Source organism: Pteropus vampyrus, unplaced genomic scaffold, assembly GCF_000151845.1.
Source record: "Pteropus vampyrus isolate Shadow unplaced genomic scaffold, Pvam_2.0 Scaffold28, whole genome shotgun sequence".
Lineage (NCBI taxonomy): Eukaryota > Metazoa > Chordata > Mammalia > Chiroptera > Pteropodidae > Pteropus > Pteropus vampyrus.
In genome coordinates this window covers 788307-810872 of record NW_011888809.1, presented here as the reverse complement: position 1 = coordinate 810872, position 22566 = coordinate 788307, and the positions used below count along the sequence as shown (strand labels likewise).

General features: G+C 41.0%; 1 protein-coding gene across 3 annotated transcripts in view; it reads left to right on the top strand.

The window, feature by feature from the left end:
* Positions 1–5056: 5056 nt before the first annotated feature.
* Positions 5057–22566, top strand: part of DRC1 (dynein regulatory complex subunit 1) — a 38136-nt gene continuing 20626 nt past the window's right edge. For 2 of the 3 annotated variants that reach the window (XM_023528523.1, XM_011356524.2), the window contains exons 1-7: positions 5057–5311; positions 7107–7194; positions 11866–11978; positions 13720–13903; positions 14510–14647; positions 15655–15741; positions 16565–16687. In XM_023528523.1, coding sequence (XP_023384291.1) covers positions 5157–5311; positions 7107–7194; positions 11866–11978; positions 13720–13903; positions 14510–14647; positions 15655–15741; positions 16565–16687 — 888 coding nt within the window. In that variant the 5' untranslated portion in view covers positions 5057–5156. The remainder of the gene's footprint in view (positions 5312–7106; positions 7195–11865; positions 11979–13719; positions 13904–14509; positions 14648–15654; positions 15742–16564; positions 16688–22566) is intronic. The other variant, XM_011356525.2, reaches the window with a different exon arrangement.

Here is a 22566-nt window from a genome sequence, read left to right as displayed (position 1 = left end):
GAAGAGGAGCACAAAACCTTATTTTCCCTTTTAAGTAGTTTAACTGAACATATTAGTAATTGGTCTGTCTAGCACTTGCTGTGCTCATAGTAAATAATGTAGCATTTATTTTATCTGGTTATGTGTGGTGTATGTATATACATATTTAATATGTACACATACAGTCTGTGCATATATATATGATATATTTGTATATACATGCAGTCTACTCTTGATTATCAGCGAAGTGGTAAGCCCTCACTTTACACTTTCTTCATGTTGACTTAATCTGCATGTAGCCCATAGCTCTGTGAAGCCTCTTTCTCATCTGGAGCCACAATCTTTCCTTCCAACTTCCAGTTCGTCTCAGCCCTCAAAGGCCCTTAAAATATGTCAGCTTTCCATTTCCTTTTCACCAGGGATCGTGTGAGCCATATACACCTCTTTTGAGAAAGATGGCTGCTTCCACTGGGGTTGAGGCTTCTGGGTCTGCATGATGATAGGACCCATTCCTGGCCAGAAGGCAGCTCTGGAAGCACTTTTGCTCCTGGGCATGATCGCTCTCTAGCCAAGTGGGTGGGGCTTCACAACTTGCTTAAATTTCTTAGCTGGAATGCTTTGAAATCTTAGATAAGTCTTTGATGTACGAATACAGCCATGCATTTCACCATTACTGTTCCCCATTGCTAGCCCAGATAATCAAGACCTGACTGTTTTTTGCCACTGGATTCTGGAAGCCTTGCCTTTTCAACTGGATTTATGTTTATTTCTGCTGCTGTGAAACCCAAAAGTAATGCAGTAGGTTTTAATTTAAAATTGTTTAATTCTATTATTGATAAATATTTATTGTAATAAAAGTAAAGAGTAAATAATTTTTAAATCTTTTCAGTTGTTTTCAGATTGGTTTTTTTTTTCCCCCTTGGTAGGTGCAAAAGGGGAGGGAGCTGTGGGGAGAAAAATTGATATTCAGCCACTTGTCTCAAAGAATCATTGATCGTTTTAGAGCAAAAACATTACAAGGATTTTTTGTTTTGTTTTCTAAGAAATATCAGCCCACTTTTTTCCTAGGTGTTCTATAATCTCGTGACTTGTTTCCAAAAGCAGAGTACTAGGCAGGCGGCATGTGCTATTTTTGACTCCACTAGAACTATGTACTGGGTAATATATAATAATAGCTAGATCACACTGAAATGAGTTTGTAAGGTGGTTGTTTTGTACGCCATCATTTTCTCAAAGAAAGTGTTAACGTGTGGTGGTAATTTTTTAGGCTAATTCCATAAGAATCTGATAACTCACACCTAGTACCCCACAACTATAGTATACAAACCGTAAGCTCTTATAAAAACTCTGATTTTCTAACATTGCTTTTGAAGAGAATGTTTTCTAGTTTTTACAACAGAATTGATCTCAGTTCTGACAGTGGGCATTAAAAAATTGTAATGGGTTTGAAGGCGAGGGAAGAAACGTCCCATATTTTCACCCACCCTAGTTGTCCAGCTGTGTGCTCTTAATCCCCTGCCCTCCCAACTTCTTGGTTGCTGTAGCAAGTATCCCCTCTATCTGCAAATCTCAAACGCCTAGCAAGTACCTGACACACAGCAGGCATGTACTAGGTAACTACACTTCGTTTTATCTAAAAAAGACCCAGTGCACCAAAGCGTCTCGCTCCTCTTCCTGCTCTCATCTTTTCCCCTCTGCTCACAAATTTCCTGAAAGAAAACTTTATAACTGCTTCCGTTTTATTTTTTGCTTTCATTCTGAAAGTTTCGTAAGACCTCCCAAACATTTGATACAATGACTGTTTCATACTCATGTTCAGGTTTGCAAGCTTTGATCCAGGGCAAGTTACTTATTTTTACTGTGCCTTAGTTTCTTCATCTGTAAAACGGGATTAGTAGTATTACGGCACTTATATGTTATGAATGCATGTAGAGTGTTTAGCACACTGAGTGGTCCAAGGTAGGCGCTTGGTTTCTACTAATACCTAGTTCTCAATTTTTTATCCTTGAACGTTTCCCTAAGCTTTATGACTTACTTATGACTTCTCTTCCCCCTTCCTTCTCAATTCCCTCCTTTGTACCTTTGTAGGCAGTGTACGATGATGGTGAGGCAGTTCTAAAAATAACTAGAAATGAATAAAACAAGGTTGCCTTCTGACAATCTATTAGTAAAATTCACACTACTTGGGAGATAGGAATAATCTAAGAAATTATGTAAAAAGACTATGCTGAAGGTGGTTGGCCAGCCTGTAGCATAGCAAAGAAAGCCCGTTATATCCAGAAGGTTTTGCCTTTTTTGTTACCCAAAACTTACCTGGGAATGGGGGTGCCATGCCCCAAGGACTCTATTTAATCTTTATGGCAAGTTATATCCATTGTGGGCCCCTGAGTTCATTATAGTCAATGGTACATCATCAAGAAACTTCCCAATTATAGTTTGGTTCCCTTTGTAGATCACCCACTGGGTATGCTGGTCACAAGTCATAAACACACACATGCCTGTATGTCAATTGTAGTTTTTTTGCTCAGTTATAGTTTTTTGCGCAAATTAGCATATTCTCTATATGTTTTTCTTTTGTGAGCCTACTAGTGTAAATCAGTTCTCAAAAGCACGTCTGCTTTTGGAGTACTGGCTACAAGTTGAGGACCAGGCTCTGGAGGCGAGTGAATTATCAAGGTGGACATCACTACATCTCTCCCCCTAAAAACCTTCTCTGTGATAGCCCTTCTCTTGCCTGCTGCAGTCTCTTCAGGATCTGTCACCACTTCAAGAAAATGAATAAATTAACTATTTTTACATTAAGTGATTTGTGTTTTTTGGTAAAATTTTTTAAAGAATGAAAATCACCCATAGACTCGACCCCCAGAGATATCAGTTACTTTGTGTTCTTTTTTCATTTTTCTTGTGTACATACTACATATATTTTAAATAAAACAGGGATCATCCTCGACATACTGTGTTGCATATTCTCTTCCTCTTTAATATATCTTGGATATCTTTCTACGTTAGATTCATTCTTAGTGGCTACATTGTTTGTCATTCCACGAATACTTAATCTGTTCCCCTATTGATGGATTTTGGTCCATATCCAGTTTTTTAATATAAATAACTGCAGTGAGCATACAGATACATCTGTGTACATCTTTTTTCGAAAAGTATTTGTGGAACAGTCATTACATACCAGGTATTTTGCCAGGTGCTGTATGTACAATGCTGAATAAAAATGACATTTCAACCCAATGGAACTATAGCCTAGGTAATTCTTTTAAGTAGAATTGCCTAGTCAATGCATATACTTATTTCAACTATGAATAGATATTGGCAAACTGTCCTAAAAGTGCCTTTCTAACAGTGAATGAGTGTCTTTTTTTCCCATACCTGTGAAAATGGTTTATTACATATATGATTGAGGCTTTGACTACAAGGAAGACCTCCCAGCTTGTTTTAAGATGGCTGGAGGGAGCCAGGACAGGATGCTGGCTTGGGGGCTTTTATTGTGGTTAGGTGGTAGGGCTGGGATGAGGGTACCCAGTGCACACTGTTGGAACCTCCTGCCAGTGCCAAAGGAGAAAACACCTAGGCCTTTTTTTTTTTTTTTAAATCAGCTGCCCAGATGTGGATCAGAGAAGAAAGGCATGAGCCTTAAAAGTTGTCAGTAGTCAAACAACAAAAAAGAGAGTTAGATTCCTTACCTGTCTGGTATCTAGGGACAGCTTTAGGGCCAAGTATCTTATTGATCACTCTTCATGGGTTTTTATGGTAACTATCTTGTGTAACAGCTGATTCCCACTGACTTCCTCATGGTGGCCTACTCCCAGCTGTAGGCATGTGTACACAAACTTGTTTCTCTTCTTGCAGATGGTGGAAACATAAACCAGGACCTGGAAGAGTTCATGGTCAGAGCACTACCTCTGATTCCATGGCCCCTAGGGAAGTTTAAAACTTGTGGTTACAACTTAAGGGGAGAGAGATTTGGCAGAGGACCCCGAAGCCCCAAAGCAAACATTACTACCAACCCTCCCCTTCCCCGCCTCCCCCCACAGATATGGGACAAGGATCCATGCAGCTGTTGGAACTCTTGGCTTCTCCAAGATTTTGGCACTCCTAAATCTACCACTTGCAGACTTAGAAAAATTAATTGAAACAAAAACTCCATTTGTCTCTTGGGTAGATCTTATTCACAAAGGGCTTGTCTTTTTTGGGCCTCACAATTGCCTGTGAGTTGAATAGGCGGATAGTACCATATAACAGTTGAGAAAATGGTCCTCAAGTTGTGACTTATCCAAGGTTGCACAGCAGGTCTAGGACAAGGACCTGCATTTTCCCTCTCCTTCCAGTGCCTTTTCCTGAGTTTCCCACAGGTCAACGGAACAAGACCTTGTCGGATGTTATCCAGTTTGTTTTTTTAAAGGATTTTAATTTTCAAGAACACTTTTTGTTGACAATGAGACAAAAACGCCTGGAAAATAGCGCTTTTTCAAGGCCCAGTGCTTCCTTGGGAGTTTAATTGTGCTTCTGTACCCTTAACTTTTACTCCTTCCCTCACTCCCCTCGGTACTATTTCCCTCTGCTCCTCCTGAAAACGGCTACAGAAGACAACAATCTCTTGCTGGGTGAAAATTTATTGATAGCAGGGAGTTTCACATGCTAGAGGCAACAGGGAGGGACCCTAACGCACAAAGTAGGAGCTCAAAAATGAATGTATGATAAATATACTTCAGACTTTCCAAAGAGGCAATAGACTTAGAGCGGACCTATTATTCTGTACCCTCCATGACGAAAGAACAATGCCACACCCTCAGCACAGCGCTTGGCATAGAGATGCTCAATAATATTTGGTGAATATGATTTTGAGGAATATTCATTTGAATGATGAATGATGAATTAATCATCAGTAAGCGATGAACGACATCTTGGTCCAGCGCTCTGGTCATTCAGTTTCCGCTGGGCCTTCGTGGGGTCGCACCACAGTATATCCAAATTGCAGGAGAGAGCAATAAAGCCCAGCGCTGGGGCACCGGCTTCTGAAAGCTGCTGGGCGGGCCTGAAGAGCTGCGCGCGCAATCCCGCCAGCCGTGGATCAGGTGACTGCTTTTCCCTGGCAACGACTTGTTGCCAGCAACCGGGCGGTGGTCTGGCGGTTGTCCCGGAGGAGCAGGCTGCGGGAGGCACCCGCCATGAATCCTCCCGGACCCTTGGGGGTCCTGGAGGAGAAAGAGGAGGAACACTTATCTACTGCGATTCTCGGGCCCTCGATATATTCCGATAACCCTCAGGAGCGGATCCAGGCCCGGCGTCTCCGCATCGCGGCGCGCCTGGAAGCCCGGAGGCGGTGAGCGGGGTCTTGGCAGGCCCGCCCTGGGGCTTTCCGAGGTGCCTGGACGCAGTGCTGCGCTGAGCGGGGAGGTTGCCCGGGGCTGAAGTCCCTGCAGTGAGGGGCCCGAGTGACCCAAGTGTGAGCGGGCCTCGTTTCTTGATGAGATAGAAAACCTTTCTTCTAGAATTTTCAAGCAAAATATGGGTTAGTAAAACACTCAACATACTAGTAAAGCCAAAGACAAATAATAATCTTTTCAACACTTTGTTGAGCCCGCTGCGCCAGGCACTGTGGGCAAATCTGTCTCTCCTTCTCAGACTGCCTTCTTCCACAAGTATTTATCTGGTGGACGTCAGCTATCACATCTGCTCGTCTCAGTGGCTTATCTGGTTGTGTCACACAAACCCTCATTCCTGAAGAGTCTGAGGCTGATAAACTTTATTCATCTCAGACCAGGGTTGTCGGCACTTATGCATTCAGAGACACAGTGGACTGTCCTAAGGGGTACCCAGAGGCACCTGTGTGATCCTCTGAATTCCTGAATACCCTCACCATGTAACAGCACTTATACTTATCCTACTGGTCAGGGTCAGCTGCACTTCCAAGACAATGGCTTCTCTTTTTGTCTGCTGGCCTTTGGACACAAGGGGCCCAAAGTGGTGTGGTCTTGTTCCAACAAAACTTTACTTATGGACACTGAAATGTGAATTTCATATAATGTTTATGTGTCATAAAATATTCTTTGTATTTTGATCCCCCCCCCATTAATAAACTTCATTTTTTAGAGCAATTTTAGGTTTACAGCAAAATCGAGTGGAAAGTATGGAGATTTCCCATATACCTCCTACCCCCACACATGCATAACCTCCCACACTATCAACATCCCCACCAGAGTGGTATATTTGTTACAACCGATGAATCTCGTTGACACATCAGAGTCACTCAAAGTCCATAGTTCAAACTATGCTTCACTTTTGGTGTTCTATGGATTCCAACAATTATATAATGACGTATGTCCACCATATTATTGTACAGAATGGTTTCACTGCCCTAAAATCCTGTGTATTCTGCCTATTCATTCTGATCTTTTTAAAAACCACTTAAAAATGTAAAAATTATTATTTGCTTGTTAGCCATACAAAAACAGGTGGGTCAGATTTGTTCCACAGGCCATAGTTTGCTAACCCCGATGTGATGGATGGATATGGTGTTCTGTGGGATATCCAGATGGTCCTGATCTATTTGGGCTATATTTTGACAAAGATCAGGAGAATTAACATGGCCCTATAAGTGTGAGTATTTATTATCATCAACCTTTTAAATCTTTTCTAGTCTGATAGACGAGTAATGACACCTCACAGGGTTTTCAATTTTATTTTTCTGGCTATAGGTGAATTTGAACATATTTTTGAATGTCTATTTGCCATTTTTTATTCTGTAATTGCCTATGTACATTCTTTGCCAGTTTTTATATTTGACATTTTGTCCTTTTTTTTGTATTCATTTGAAGGAGTCCTTTCTGTTCTATAGAGAGCAAAGTTTTGTCAAATATCTTTTACCAGTTTATCCCTTGACTTTTTAGGATAAAATTTTAAAATCTTTTAATCTTTTTTTTTCTGATTTTGGTCTTATTCCAAGATGGGCTCTCTCCTGTGTTTATTTCTCGTGTTCTTTGATTGTGTTTTTTTAATACTTAAATTTTAACCATATGGAATGTATTTTTGTATATGGTGTGAAGTACTGTGAAACCTTAAATATAGATTTTGAGTACTAGAAATAACTTTAGTTTCTTTACTCTTTTCCATCACAGGGAAGAGCTTGGAGAATATTTAGATGGAAAGAAAGAGAGTGAGGAAGATCAAAGCAAGAGCTATAAACAGAAAGAAGAAAGCAGACTGGTATGAACTGGGTAGCAAATGGGTCCTGTCAGTCCTGTGAGACTAGAGAGCTGGGTGTGATGTCATGGTTTTCGTATTTAAATTAGAAAAAAACTCAGTAGAGATGAAATCTCAATAGAGATTCTGTATCTTGTCTCTAGACAGAACCGAATTTGAATCTTCCCCATTTGGGGAGCTCTCTAGGAGTGAACTTTCATATTATCATTTCTAATATTGATGCTGTCTCTTCTTTGCTCATACACTTAATGGTATTTACTATTCATAGGATAAAGTCCAAATGATTTAGCCTGACATCCAAGGCCTTTTGTAGTCTGTTCCCATCTTCACCCTCCAATCTTGTCTCCCATTGTTACCTACTTCGAGACTTCGACTTTGGCTAGGCTGATCCACTTGCTCGCCTCCAGTGGGGCTTGGTTCTTCCTGCTCCGTGCCTTTGACTATCTGGAATGCCAAGTTCCTCCACTCCGCTCTTCTTCCCTCCTCTTCTCTCCTTTTTCTCTTCTGCTGTCATGGGGCTACCATCCCGTACTCTTAAGACCATCTAAGTCCCAACTCCTCCGTGTGTCCCTCTGCAACCCAGACTGAACTCCTTTAATTCACACATTGGCCACTTCTTGTCTGTAAAATTCATTTCATTTTGGATAGATTTCTGCCTTGTATCACTTTTCAAGTGTGTGTGCATGCAGTGTCCCCAAATGAAATTGTAAGCTCTGAGAGTGTGTATGTGGAGTAGCCCATAGCTTGTACTCAGTAAACACTGAAAAGAAAATCGATTGCTCTCCCATGGCAATGCCAGGGCTCCTTGAATATTTAATAAAGGACTTGGAACGAAATTTACTGGAGAGATTAAAAACACCAGTTCAAAACAGCAAGCCAGACTGGGCAAAGTGCCGCATTTAATTAATTGTTAAATGAACTGCATAGACGGTTGATATGGTAGGACTTGAGATATGGAAAATTGCTCCCTAAGCTATTCTGGTCAGAGGAGGTTATATGGAGAAAGTAGGATTTTATCTGGGTCTTAGAAAAATAGGTGGGATTTATAAAAGTGGAGTGGAGGGAGATCATTTCTGGCAGAAATCGAAGTATACTTATTGGGAGAAAAAGTATTCAAGCTACTGAAATATTATTATAGGGCATAGAGATATATAGAGATAGTTGAATAACCTACACTATACAGTGTCAAGGATAAAATATTTTACTACAGCAGAAAGAATATTGAGCTGCCATGAATTCTCAGTCCAGATCTGTTACTTACTGTGAAGGACATGAGTTGTGTCACCTCTTTGTACTTAGATTTCTTCATCTAAAGGGTCAGTGATCTCTGAACATTTCTCTGTAGGTTAAAAATGATATTATATGTAATCTTGAAAATACTGTTATAGTTTATATTGATATAATCTCGAAAATATGGATATATATTCATCCTGAGCACTCTTTAAAACCAAAAGCATATATTGTTTTCATTAGCTTTCCAAGATTCCTTTCACCCAGGCCTTAAGTCATTGAATACATTGGCATCAAGGAGAAATGTATACAGAAATATGCTATTTTCCTCAATAGTAAGGTATTAATAACCAGTTATACCCTAAGACCTAGGCAGAAGGGACTCCTGCCCTTGGCCCTACACCTTATCAGTCATTTTTTAAGGTAGTTCTTTTTGTTTCCTGTTTAAGAAGATATTCTTAATTTATTAAGAATATTGAAGATATTCTCCAATTTAAGAAGATATTCTATTTTCTTCTACTAGAAGAATAAAACTGTTCTGCTGTTTACATTTTGGTCTATAATCTATCTGGAATTGTTTTACTGTTTATATTTTGGTCTATAATCTATCTGGAATTGATTTTTGTGTGTGGTATATAAAGCTAGGGTGCTAGGTTTTTAAAAATCCATATGGATTTTTAATTGACCCAGCACCATTTATTGAAAAGATCATCCTTTCTCCAAAGCATTGCAGTGCGCCTTTGTTGTGAATCAGGTAATCATGTATGTGTGTGTGTTTCTAAATTCTCTATTCCATTCCATTGGTCTATTTGTCTTTATGCCAGTTCCACACTATTTTAATTACCGCAGCTTTGTTACAGGTCTTGATACCTGATAGGGTAAGTCCTCCAACTTTGTTTTCCTTCAAGATTTTCTTGGCTATTCTTGACCCTTGGCATTTCCATATAAATTTTAAAATCGGTTTGTCAGTTTCCACCAAAAAACCTGCTGAGATTTTAATCAAGATTAGGTTGAACGTATAGATAAATTTGGGAAAGAACTAATATCTTACCAATATGGAGATTTACAACCCATGAGTATAAAATATCCCTCCATTTATTTAGGTATTTAATTTTGCTCAGCAGTGTTTTATACTTTTTATTGAAGTTCTAATTGTTCATTGTTGATATATAAAAGGACAATTATTTTCACATATTGACCTGATACCAACAACCTTGTCAAATCCACTTTTTAATTTTAATGGTTTACCTGTAGATTCTTTTCCTAAAAAGAAAAATATATAATCATGTCATCTGGAAATGACAGCTTTATCTCTTTCTGTTCAATATTTATATCTTTTATTTCTTTTTCTTGCCTTATTCACTAGATAGACCCTCCAGCCCATTAAATAGAAGTGGTGATGATGAGGGTGCTGTGTCTCGCTCTAGCATTCTCCTGGATGCACCCCCTCAGGTAGACTGGCCTCAAGCTCACTCAGAGCCCAAGTTTCCCTTTAGATCACTCTGTGTATGTATCACAGAACCCCCAATTCTCTGCCCAGAGGATTCTGAGCACACTTTGAAGGCCTGCGTGGGCCTCCTCCTAGGGTCTGTCCTGCTCAGGGCAGATGAGGCCACTGTTGTGCAACCACAGGCCTGATGGATGGCAAGAGGTGTAGATGGAGGTTGGGCTTGCAGTTTGGGAAATCCATATACCTGCATGCGAAACCCTTCATATTGTAGGACAGAGGTGGGGGTGGGAATAGAGTAGGTTGCGGGCTGGAGGCCAGAGACTGGTTCTCCCTTAGCCACCAAGTTCAGAGTGGAACTCTGAGATATAGCCTGAATTCAAAGTAGGACTTTTAAATTGTTATGGAGGCGCTGGAGTAGGAGGACAGAACGTATTTTATTCAGCAGTTTGTAATTCCGAATTATAAGTTTTAAATATTTAGGTATATGGTATGTGGCCCTCTGTTTAAACTCTTTCCCTGGGTCTTAAAAATGTTAGAGGTGTGTCGGTTGGTCTGTTGGTGATTGTAACATTTTTAGTTTTACTTTGAGTCTTAAATACTTGATTCAGGTATTTTATGTTTGCATTGTTTGAATAAAAAGTATAAAATTGCTCAAAACTACAGGAAAGCCATTACTTATGCATGTTAAACCATTTGGCACAAGTGCTAAAACTGCAAGCATTTAAAAAAGTCTGCAGCACCCAAGACATCTAGGTTTAGGGTCTATTCTGTATTCATTAAAACTGCATTTCAAAATTTCCATAGACTGTTATGATGAAATGGAGTCACTGATCATTTCAGTGACTCTTCGGGATAGAGATGTGTATAGATTCTTAGTTCAGAAATGATTTTAGAGTCGGAGAATTTATACGTTCCAAAACGGACTTGGAAAAATTTAGGCATAATTTAAGGATACCTGAATTTTTTGGTGAAATCATGACGTTACCAAAAGGCAAGGAATGAAGATACAGGGTGTGGAATTTACAAAGAGCGATTGGAAGTGGGGTACCAATAGCAAAATTCCTGCGTCCAGTAAGGGAAAGGGAAGTGCAGTCAGCTACAGTTCTCTCCTGTATTAGAATCTCTGTAACAAAGGATCCTACATGACATTACCTTAAATAAAGTAGAAGCTTATTTTTCTTCCTCACTTAGTTCAGAGCGTCATTAGTTCAGGGCTGATATGGGGGCTTCTTGATGTCAGGCCCTTGTTTCCTTCTGTCCTTCCTTAGGTTGCCTTTATCTGCTCCACACATTGTACTTTAGCACCACATTTCAGCCTGGGAGAAGGGAGAAATAGAGGCAGCAGAGGGTACACACTTTGTCTTCAAGGCACAATTCAGAAGTAGCACATACCAATTCTGCTCATGTGCTGTTGATCAGGCCATATTCTAGTTGCAAGGGAGTTTGGAAAATGTATCTATTTGGGGAGATCAAATGCCCAGCTAAAATTTGGGTGTTCTATTACTAAAAGAAGAAGGGGAAATGGACATGGGAGAATAACTTATTGACTGCCTCACCTTCCCAGCTGGAAGTCTTAGCAAGGTTGCTGGCAGTGTCAGTCACTTGGAGGTCTACTGGGCAAAATGGATGTGCCTAGAGTACATGCCAGCATGCTGGCTGGCTGATCCCTACTCTCACGATAAACTAAAGTACGTCCAGAATTTCAGAGTGCTGTTCAATTGTAAGCGATAACATCATCGTATCACAAATGCCACGATGGAAATGGGCTGCGAAATAGATGCCACTCTTGAAAGTCTCAAGGTAGCTTTTGATTCCTATATTTGGCTGGACAGAAGAGCTACTGACAGTTGTGCAAAGTGTTTCTAACTTTATAAATTCTTTATAAAGTTATAAATTTATATATTTTTGTAATATATAATTTTGTATATTTTATAAATGTATGAATTCTTTATAAAGCATTCTAACTTTGTAAATTCTTACTTCTCTGTTTTTAGAAATTGGCTAAACTTCTGCTCTGTGGCACTGAGTTGGTGACAAATATCCAGGTAGCTACAGATATCAGAGAGATCCACAGGAGAGTTGAAGAAGAGGAGATAAAGCGTCAGAGGTGAGTTGGCCCTTGCTCTGAAGCCTGGTGGATGTGCAGGTGTCTCCTCTTTGGGTCCCTAAGTTCTCCCCAATCATTGTAAAGTGGCTTTGTCAAACTTAGTCTAGTAGAATCCTCTTCTTGCCCCTTTTGAATCCTCCCTCCATCCTCTTTCCTCCCCTCCCTCCTGGCTTTCCTGCCTTCTTCCTCCTTTCTGCAAGTATTGCATTCCTGATATGTGCCAAGCTGTGTGGATACAAAAAGAAGTGAACTTGGTCTCTGGTCTTGGTGTTCACAGTCTAGTTGAGATAGACATGGAAACACCCAACCATGATTTATGTTAAAATGAAGATATGTGTCAGGACTCGTGGAAACACATATGAGGAGTCCTTTAATTCTCTCTGGAGAGATTAGAGGAAACTCCAGAGAAGGTGACATTTGAGTTGGGCTGTAAAGGATGAATAGGAATTTGAAGAGTTGAGGAATGGGCATTTTAGGCAGAGGGAACAACTTGTACAAGGCATAGATCACATGATTTGCTTGGGAATGGCATGATAGTGAAGGTTGTATGGACAGGGAAGTAGAGGATGAAAAGAGATGTGGCTAAGGTAGATTGGGCTGTCCTGGTTTTAAATGAATGAGAATGACCAGACCCAAAACACTTTAGTGTTATGTACAATGTAGCAAGTATTAAAGAATAGTAGAGGCTTGAAGTATAGAGGGTCAGAGGGTCACAGGAACCCACAATAGAATGTGAGCTCCAGTCCTTAGCAGGAAGGCTGTCGTGTGCACCCATATTCCCAGGTTTCAGGGTGCCCAACAATATAACAGTTCGATTAGAAGAGCAACTCACTTCACCATTTTAGCCCATCTCAGCCCAGAGGGTTCTGAGCACACTTTCAAGGCCTGCATGGGCCTCCTCCTAGGGTCTGTCCTCTTGGAGATAATCTCTTAGAAGTAAGTACAGTCATTTGGAGTAGGAGCAGAGTCCCCGGCATCCGCCCCAGCCCCTGTGCTCAGAAAGGGCCTCACATTTCAGCCCCAGGGCCTTCCTTCAATGCATGCCCATCCTCACTATACTTCATCACACAGTTTCTTTGGGCTTTTTGGAAAGACCATCCTTATTTTCCATTGCTAATGGTGGCATTTCCCTGTGTACATTCCACTGGTCATTTATGGATAACTTGGGAGAAGAATGGCCAGACACTTTGGTCACGTTGACAATGACAATTAATCATATGAGTGCCATTTTTAAGTGACTACTGTGCTGAGCGTCATCTTATTTAGTCCTGATGACAGCCACATGAAGGCGTTTACTTTCATCCTCTCCATTCTCCGGATGAGAAAAATGGGGTTTGCCGAAGTTAAGTTGAGAATCACTTAGCAAAGTCAAGACTCAAACACATGTGACTCCTGTGACCAAGTGTTTAACTACTACGTGTCACCATCCTACTCAGGAATATGTGACAAATTGACTCTTGATCCATATGTGTGTGTATGTATGTATGTATGTATATGTAGCTTTTACTGTTGATCTGTTTTTGTTAGGTGTCGCTTTGTTTATTTGGTCTCAGTTACTTATGGTCAACTATTGAATTAAAAGAAGATTTCTCAGAGCCTGGTTTGATTTATCTGGAGCGGGGCCTCTGGAGGCAGCACTTGGTACCTGGGCCCTATATTATGGACGCTGGAGCACATGCCTGCTCTGTTGGAAGGCAGCATCGGAGTTTGGCTGGCATGGCCGGTATGTTTGTATTTGCAGGCTTGAAAAGCTGGAGAACGAAGTCAAGACCAGCCAGGACAAGTTTGATGAAATCACCGCCAAGTGGGAGGAGGGCAAACAGAAGAGAATTCCTCAGGATCTGTGGGAAATGCTCAACACCCAGCAGGTGCACTGTGCTGGGCTGATAGAAGATAAGAACAAGCTTATCAACGAGTTACAGCAGGCAAGAGGCTTGGGTTGCTGAACCGCAGCCATGTGGGATCTGGCTGGGGGATGGTTAACTGGGATATAGGTTTGCTTTTCCTGAATGGAAGAATGTGGAGGTCTTACTTCATTACTCAGAACATTGCACAACTCAGGCATTCAGCTTTTAACCAGAAGAAAAGCTTTGTGTAGGAATTTTAGAATGACTGGCTTCCTAATAGAAAGATGTACTTTGATAGCAAACGCTGTTTCAGATTTTATGTGTTAAGGAGGGGAACTTACTCTGCAGTAGGTATATTCCTGCGTTGGAACCTGGACATTAATTGCTCAGCTGGCACTTTCTGGAGGCTTTCTGGAGGCTTGCAGGGAGCTTTGTAGGAAGGAGGACTTGAGGGTCTGACCCCGTGCTGCTCCTTCAGAGCTTTGCCCGGAGCTGAGCCCGCTCCATACCGCCCGCTCACACTTTGTCCTGGCCCTTCCCACTCTCTTCTGAAGCCACTCTCTCCTGTACAGCTGTAATTCCTGGTGGCCGCAGGTGCTGATGAGAGTGGTTCAGGTGGGGTGCACGTGGCACCTCTTGCTTCTGTCTTAGTTTGTGACCGAACTTTGACATGCTTTTTTCTAGGAGTTAAAAACAAAGGATGACCAATATGTGAAGGATTTGAAGAAGCAGTCAGATGACATCTGCCTGCTCCTGGAGAGGATGGAAGAACAAGTGAAGAACGTAATGAAAAACTTTCGTCAGGAGCTCCATCACATCGAGGTAACAGGGTGTGAAAGACCTGCTTTCCGCCCTGGGAGACCCCTGATAGGAGAGCTGGGTCTGTCCTCACCATCTAAGGAGGGTCCCAGATGTCTCGGTCCGATGTCTCGGTCCTTTGTCTCTGCTCTGGGGTTTCATTAATTTATTTACTCATTCAGTAGATATTCATCAAGTGTCTACTATATGCCAGGCACTGTACCGGGGCTGGGGATACAACCATGAGCAAAACAAAAGTCTCAATAAAGCTTGTATTCTGGTAGGAGACGGCTAGACAATAAACAGATAAATTACTAAATATACAATTTGACAGGTGGTGATAAGTGCTTTGAAAGAAAAGAAAAGCGGGTAAGTGTAAGAGGGAAAAAGGAGGGAGATTAGTGCCCCATACCCATCGTTTATCTCATTTATTTATGGCAGTCGGGGATGAGAGAATGGGAAAGGGGCATGGCAAACAGGATTCAGGAATTAGTACTTTGAATTTGAATGAAATGTTAAGCATTGAGATTGAGACATAGATCTTTTCAAAATAGAAGAGAGCCAAGAGAGTGGGAGACCTCTCTCTTTGGATTGTTATAGACTCATTTCTGCATCCCAGGCCTACCCGTCGTGAGCTCCAGGCTGCTTTAGCTTCACGGGAACCCCAGCCATAGCAATGCACCAGCTATGGTCATGGCTGAATTATATATGACAGCGTTTGTCCTGGGACTGCCAACAAGGGCACTGGCTTTCCTGCAGCTCCCTGCCTCGGATATTGGCTAAGCCACAGGACAATTGGCACATTTTCTGTCTAGACTTGTGTGAAGTATATAGACTTCATATCACTGATTTCCCTGCAAACTCCTTACTTAGCCATTTGGTTGCGTATAAATTGGCAAGTCTTCATTTGGATTTGACCTCGTGTGGTTGGCGACATGGCACTTCTTGCACTGTTAGCTAAGAGTGCTTTGATACTATGGGACCTGCCTCATCAGAACAGACACAAGCACCCTTTTCCTTCTTGGTCTTAGAAAGCATTTGAGTTGGAGCGGCAGGAGCTCCTGACCAGTAATAAGAAGAAATGGGAGCGGGCGCTGCAGGCCCACAATGCCAAAGAGGTAGGGGTTGGGGTGGGGGTGCGTGTCGGGGCATCGGTGGAGCATGGGGTGATTGCTCTTGTGACTGAATATGCCGGCCTTTTTGTATCTTGTGGAGGATTGTGTGCCAGACGCTTGTTGTGGCAGACTGCACTTCCTAGTTTATCAGTGTGGCTTTGCAGATGGCAGTTGTCTGGTGGTGGTGAGTGCCATCTTTGCAGCTTGCTGTGGTGTCCATGGCCCTGTCATTTTCTCCTTTGTTTCCTGGGCATCTTCCCCAGCCATGAATATTTGTGGCCCAAGAAGGTACTTTAAGACAAATTTGAGAAACATAAAGAACAAAGAAATACCTTGACCAAGATTCAGTGTTTTTTTTTTTTTTTTTTAGAAATACAAACATCTGATTGTTAGGTCTGTACTTAATTTCTTTTTTTAAAATTTCTTTTTGAATTACAGATGACATAATATTTTCATATTTTCATACATTGACATATAATAGTTTCAGGTATACAACATAGCGATTAGACATTTATATACTTTACAAAGTGATCACCTGACTCCATGCATAGTTATTACAATATTACTGACTATATTCCCTATGTTGTACTTTATAGCCTCGTGTACCTAATTCCTTAATGGAGCATTTCTCTTGGAGTTTCTGAAGTAGGACCCCATGAAGCAATATAAAGCCTTGGGTCATAGGGGCTTCTGAAGGCCGACAGACTCTTTCCAGAGTCACCACACTTTTAGACCCTCACTGTGTCACTCTTGTCAGGCCACCTGAAGGACCGAGTCGGGGCAGCGTTGGGGCCTGACTTTCTTCCTTGTCTTCCTATGCCTTCAGCTGGAGTATCTTATGAACCGCATCAAGAAGGTAGAGGACTATGAGAAGCAGCTAAACAAGCAGAGAGTATGGGATTTCGAAGAGTACAACTTGATTAAGATCAAGCTGGAGCAGGATGTGCAGGTGCGACTTGTTCCTCAGACCGAGCGTCGGGGTGGCAGAGCAGACGGAGGGAACCTGCCTATGTTTCATCCTCAGCGTCTACCAATAATATCTGAGTGTTGGTCCATTTAACAAATATTTATTAATGATCTGCTTTCTTTTTAATGATCATATCTGAAGGAGCTCATGTGTAAGATACATGCAGAGGAATGCTTTCTTTAAAAAGCTCTGGAGAACTGCCAAGATGCCGAAAGGGGTCAGGAAACCATGACATGTGAGGAATTGTTGAGAGAATGGTGCATTTTAGCTGAGCAAAGGGAAAATGTCCCTGGGGCAAGTTAGCTGTATCAGAGGACCAGAACTAGGGCAGCCACCATCTAATGAGTGTCTACCATATTCCAGGCACTTAATGCACTGTATTTCTAATCTTCCCACTAATGAAAGGTAGAAATCACTTACAGGATTTTTTATATGCCAGCAAACGGAGGCTCAGTGACAAGGCTACTTATCTAGTAAATGGTAAACCTTGGGTTCAAACCCAGTTCTTTCTGGTTCTATAGCCTGTTATCTTTCCAGTTATTCCAAAGAGCCCCTGACTGATGATTGGATATTGCTGTAGGGCAGATTCTGACTCACTATGAGAAACAAACTTCTAATAGTTAGAACTATCCAATATAGAAACTGATCATTTCTCAAAACAGAGACCTTTATCTTATAAAGTATTCAAAGGCTGAATGACTGTCTCTCTCTGGTGCTGAAAGATTCCTGCAGTGGGAATGAGGAATCCTAAAGTTACTGGTTCCTAAAGTTATTTCCAAGTCTGTGTTTCAACATTAGTTAAAAAAAATAAAAATAAAAATACATCTCTGATTACATTTAAATGTAATATAATTACATCTTAATATTTAAGCCTGGTCTATCCATTTCAGTTTTTATCTAGTAAAGCATGTTAGGCTAAAGCTTTTCCACATAGCTTCCGGTAGAATTTCAGTTCTTACTCCTCTTGTAGTTTTATATAACAGGTGAAATTTAAAAAGCCATTAGACTACAATTTTTACCAGTCTTGAGAATTTTCCTCGGCCTTTCTCATATTAATCTCATGGAAATGAGAGTTACTGACAAAGAACAGTAGAGTCTCTAATAGAGCAGAACGACTTACGTGGGCCGCATACATTACACTTTTAATGAAAATGGCTATTGTTAAGCTTTCTGAAATTATCTTGGTTCTATGATAATTTATGTGACAAAACTATACACTGTTGGCCTCAAACAGTGAAATAATGCAACTTCATGGTTTTTTTTTTTTTTTTTGCTTTTTTTATTTTGTTTTGCTTTTTCTTTTGTGATAGAGCACTTAACATAAGATCTATCCTCTTAGTAAAATTTTAAGCATCTAATACGACATTGTTGATCACAGGCCCTCTGTTGTACAGCAGATCTCTGGAAATTTTGTGCCCTTTGACCAACACCTCCTGTTTCTCCCACCCCCAGCCCCTGGCAGCCCCAGTAGCACATTCTACTCTCTGTTTTTATGAATTTGACTATTTTAGATCCCACATGTAAGTGAAATCATGCAGATCTTTCTGTGTCTGGCTTATTTTACTTAGCATAATATCCTCTAGGTCCATCCACGTTGTTGCAAATGACAGAATTTCCTTCTTATTTTTTAGGGCCGAATAATAATCCATTGTATGTATATACTACATTTTCTTTATCCATTAGTTCATGGCTGAACATTTAGGTTGTTTCTAAGTCTTGGCTATTGTGACTCATGCTGGAGTGAACATGGGGGAGCAGATATCCCTTCAAGATCTGGATTTCAATTCCTTTGGATTTATACCTAGAATTGGGACTGCGGGATCAAATGGTAATTCTATTTTTAATTTTTTTGAGGAACTGCCATATCGTTTCCACAGTGGCCGCACCAAATTCACATTCCCACCAATAGAGCACAAGGGGTTCCCTTTCCTCCACGTGTTCACCAGCACTTGCTATCTCTTGTCTTTTTGATGTTAACCATCCTAACAGGTTTGAGGTGATATCTCATTGTGGTTTTGATTTGCATATCCCTGATGTTGACTGATATTGAGCACCTTTTCATATACCCGTTGGCCATCTGTATATCTTGAGAAATATCTATTCAGGTCCTTTGCCCATTTCCTAATCAGGTGATTTATTTTTTTTTGCTATTGAGTTGTAGGAGTGGAACCTTTGTTCTTAATTCAATCTTCAAATGCTCGAACAAGGCCAAAAATTCCTAGGACATGGGGAGATTATGGGGGGTAGGAGGAGGAGGTAAGACTAAGGAGGTGAGGGACAGAGGGGCAGAGAGACTGGGAGACCTGGTTCTCTCGGCTCCTCCATCCAGATGGGCTGATGGTGGAGTGTGGGTATTTGGGAGGCAGGTGGGGGAGACATTCAGAGTGGGAAAGTATGTGCGGTTTCTCTGCATAACAGTTCTTTTCTGTGTTAGAATGGAAACCAAGAGTGCACTGTATCACATTAAACCCTAGTGCAATAAGTGCACTATTTTAGTAGGTTGAACTTTAACGTAGTGCCTCTTAGCTGTGCCTCTTAGCTGTGCTTACACTGGGCGTTAGAGCCAAGTAGCATCTGTTTTTGTCAGGAAGATACAGCATGCAGCTCAACATCGATTTTACTTTTCCTAACCAATTCGTAGCTCTGTATCAGTTCCGAAATATGGAACTAGAATTTTTGTAAATCACAAAAATAGAAAGGATTCAAAATACATAGGTTTAATTTGATGGATAAAGTAGAAGCAGTGAAGAAAAGAATGTGTACTTTCCAAGTGCTTACTGACAGCAAGGCCACGTGATTAGTGAGCAAAGAGAAGCCTAAGAACTTTATGCACTCAGAGGGATTTTACCACCTCCGCGCTCCCGACCCTGCCAAATAAAACTGTTAGAAAAACTTAGTTCTTAACGCAGGAAGTAAAAGGTTGTTGTTGTTGTTGTTTTTTTCAGGCCTTATGTGCTCATTTAAAATTGTAAACAGGGACGTGGTTCCATAGTGTAGCGGTTAGTACGTCTGCTTCATCTGCAGAAGGCCCTGGGTTCACTCCCCAGAGGAGCCATGGTCCATGGTTTATGGCCATGTCACCCTGAACAAGCCTGTCTGATCTTGGGAAGCTAAGCAGGGTCAGGCCTAGTTAGTACTTGGATGGGAGACCACCTAGGAAGACTAGGTTCCATAGGCACAAAAAATAAAAAAATTGTAAAATGGTTTTAGTTCAACTTTAGGGGCTGTTACTTTTAATACCAGAATATTGATCACAAAACATTAAATTTGAGTTATTTATTTAACAAATATTGTGAACTTACATTTGCAAAGCATGAAGATAAACAAGATATAGTCCCTGCCCTCAATGAGCTTATAATCTTTTGAGTAAAAAAGAAAGTTACATAAAAAGAAAGAAAGAGAGAGGGAGGGAGAGAGGGAGGGAAGGATGGAGTGGAGGGGGGAGAGAGAGAGTGAGCCACATAAATAGTATACATGAGTTAGTCATTGGGAAGAAAAGGGTAAGCAAGAGTGTAGGCTGGATATGAAATTGTTATTCTGCGGTTCCAAAATGGAATCCAGGTCCCATCCTAGGACTGAGGTTAGTGATGAAGAGGCTCACTGGCTCTCTGAAGTCAGTGGAGAAGGCCAGAGGGAAAGGCTATTTTAAATTTGTATTCTGCTGAGGCATTGATGGCAGTGGGTTTTCTGAGCCCTGTGGGCAGATGTCACCCCAAAGCAGCTGTGGTGAAGCTAGTGCTGCTTCAGGTAAGAGACAGAAGGTGTCATCAACTCCTGCCATACCTGTAACACTGAGGGACTTTGTGGTTGGTTAGATTGTAATATTTATAAATTATTCACAAAAACTAAACATAATTAGTGCCATTAGTCTTGGGAACATAAAGTACAACTTTGTAAGATATCTTTGGATAATTGAATAATAAGCAGAGACATTTAATAAAATCAATTATAATTCAAAAATATAAAACTATATTTATTGTATGACAATCAAGAACAGCTATATATTGAGATTAAAACCTGAGATAATTAAGAGTGTCACTGTTACTCAAATTATGGTGAGCATAGGTATTGCAAACAAGTAATTAGTAGTGTAATTCATGTTATTGCCTGCGCTAGCCTCTGTACTGTAAGAGGAACAAGATTATTACTTGTTCTGAGTTCAGAGACAGCACTGCCAATAGCTCCTAAGTGGCGTCACGAACTGGAGCCTCCAGAGGTTGTCTGGAGACAGAGCTGAGATGAAGGAGTGACTGATCTGTGATCTGGTGGAGATGGTAAGCCCGGTGAATGTCGTATGGCTAGTGCCTCCAGGCATCGGTCCTCTAAGAACATACTCCAGCAAAGAGCAGGAACAAGCGTTTTCCACAAGAGGAGATAAAATCATGCATAAATATTCAACTGCATGCAGAAGCAAAGAGATATGAATTTAAAAAATCAGGTGAGAGTTTACTATTATTATTTGCCTAGAAAATCATCACAGATTTAAGTTCTTTCAGATCATAAGGAAAAAGACATGACCTAATTAGTTCAGAGTTTTGTAAACTGTATTCAGCTAGGGAGATATTAGTGGTAGTTTCACAAAACTAAAAAAAGTGATGCCAGTGACCTTTTTTCTTTCAAGATGTATTATATAGGAAAAATAGAGTCCATTTACATAATTATTACAGTTATTTTGATATAATAATCTGCCTTTCAGAATGAAATTTACATGAAAGTTTGCATGCTAGAGCTTGCTTTTATAACTCACACATTCTCACTGTTATATTTTGTGGTTAGATAAGTTTGGGAAGTGCCATCTTAGTGATGAGGGCTTATTGCAAAGCTATGAGGAGGAGGAGGAGGTCCCTGGATGCAAGGCATCCGAGAAGATACCCTGGCACTCTCGGTCTTGGGCCCCCAGATAATCAGGCCCAGGGAAGCCCGGGACAGCTATTCATTATCATTCCAAATCCAGAGCAGCTCTGGTGGCTGTCCTTCTCTGTTTGTTCATACTTTCTAAGATTGTCACCGTCCAACGTGGAGCTTTTTTACCGGACTTTGTGCTGAGCCACCTCATAGACCATTGACCTCTCCCATGTCCAGGGCCGGTCACATTAGGAGTAATAAGGCTGGTTTCATTTGGAACATAGGGACACAAATCATTGTGACTTTGCAGAAAGCTGCAGAGAGTCCCTTTCCCTACCAGACATTTGGCCATCCTTAGAGGGGTACAGGGCTGAAAGCCACTCAGCCTGGGACTAGCTGGGATAATTGCACTTGAAATGAGCCTGCACTGTCAGCACCTCCATAGGCCCTGTGGGATGTTGTTCAAATCAGAAATTTTGAAGTTAAGTTTTGATCATGCTTAGGAAAAGTTGGGTGCAGCTCTCAGCGGCTCCCCTGCCCCACCCCAAGTACCCTGCCCAAGGGCTGGGCCTGCACCTAGAGCTTCTCAGCCTGCCCTATGCAATGCTCAGTGAAGACAGGTTGTGACCTGGGCACTTGCACATGTAGCCAGTGGGAGGGTGAACTATGAATTACTCTTTGCAAAGCAATTTATTGAGAGCCTTTGACCTAGTAATTTCACTTCTGAGAATCTGTCTTAAGGAAATAAACAAAATACCCTCCAAATTTTATATATAATTTTTCCCAGCATTATTTTATAATGAAAATTATCAATATAACATAAACGTACAAATGTAGAGAAATGAACATATCATACCTATTTCATATATGATAAATTACCATTAAAATTATGTTAATAAAACTTTACCAACATGGAAAATTCTTATGTTGTAATATTTTGTGAGGAAAGTTGTGTATGAAATTTTAGGTAGGGTTTGATCTCAACCATGTAAAGAACACTGGAAGGAACATGCCAA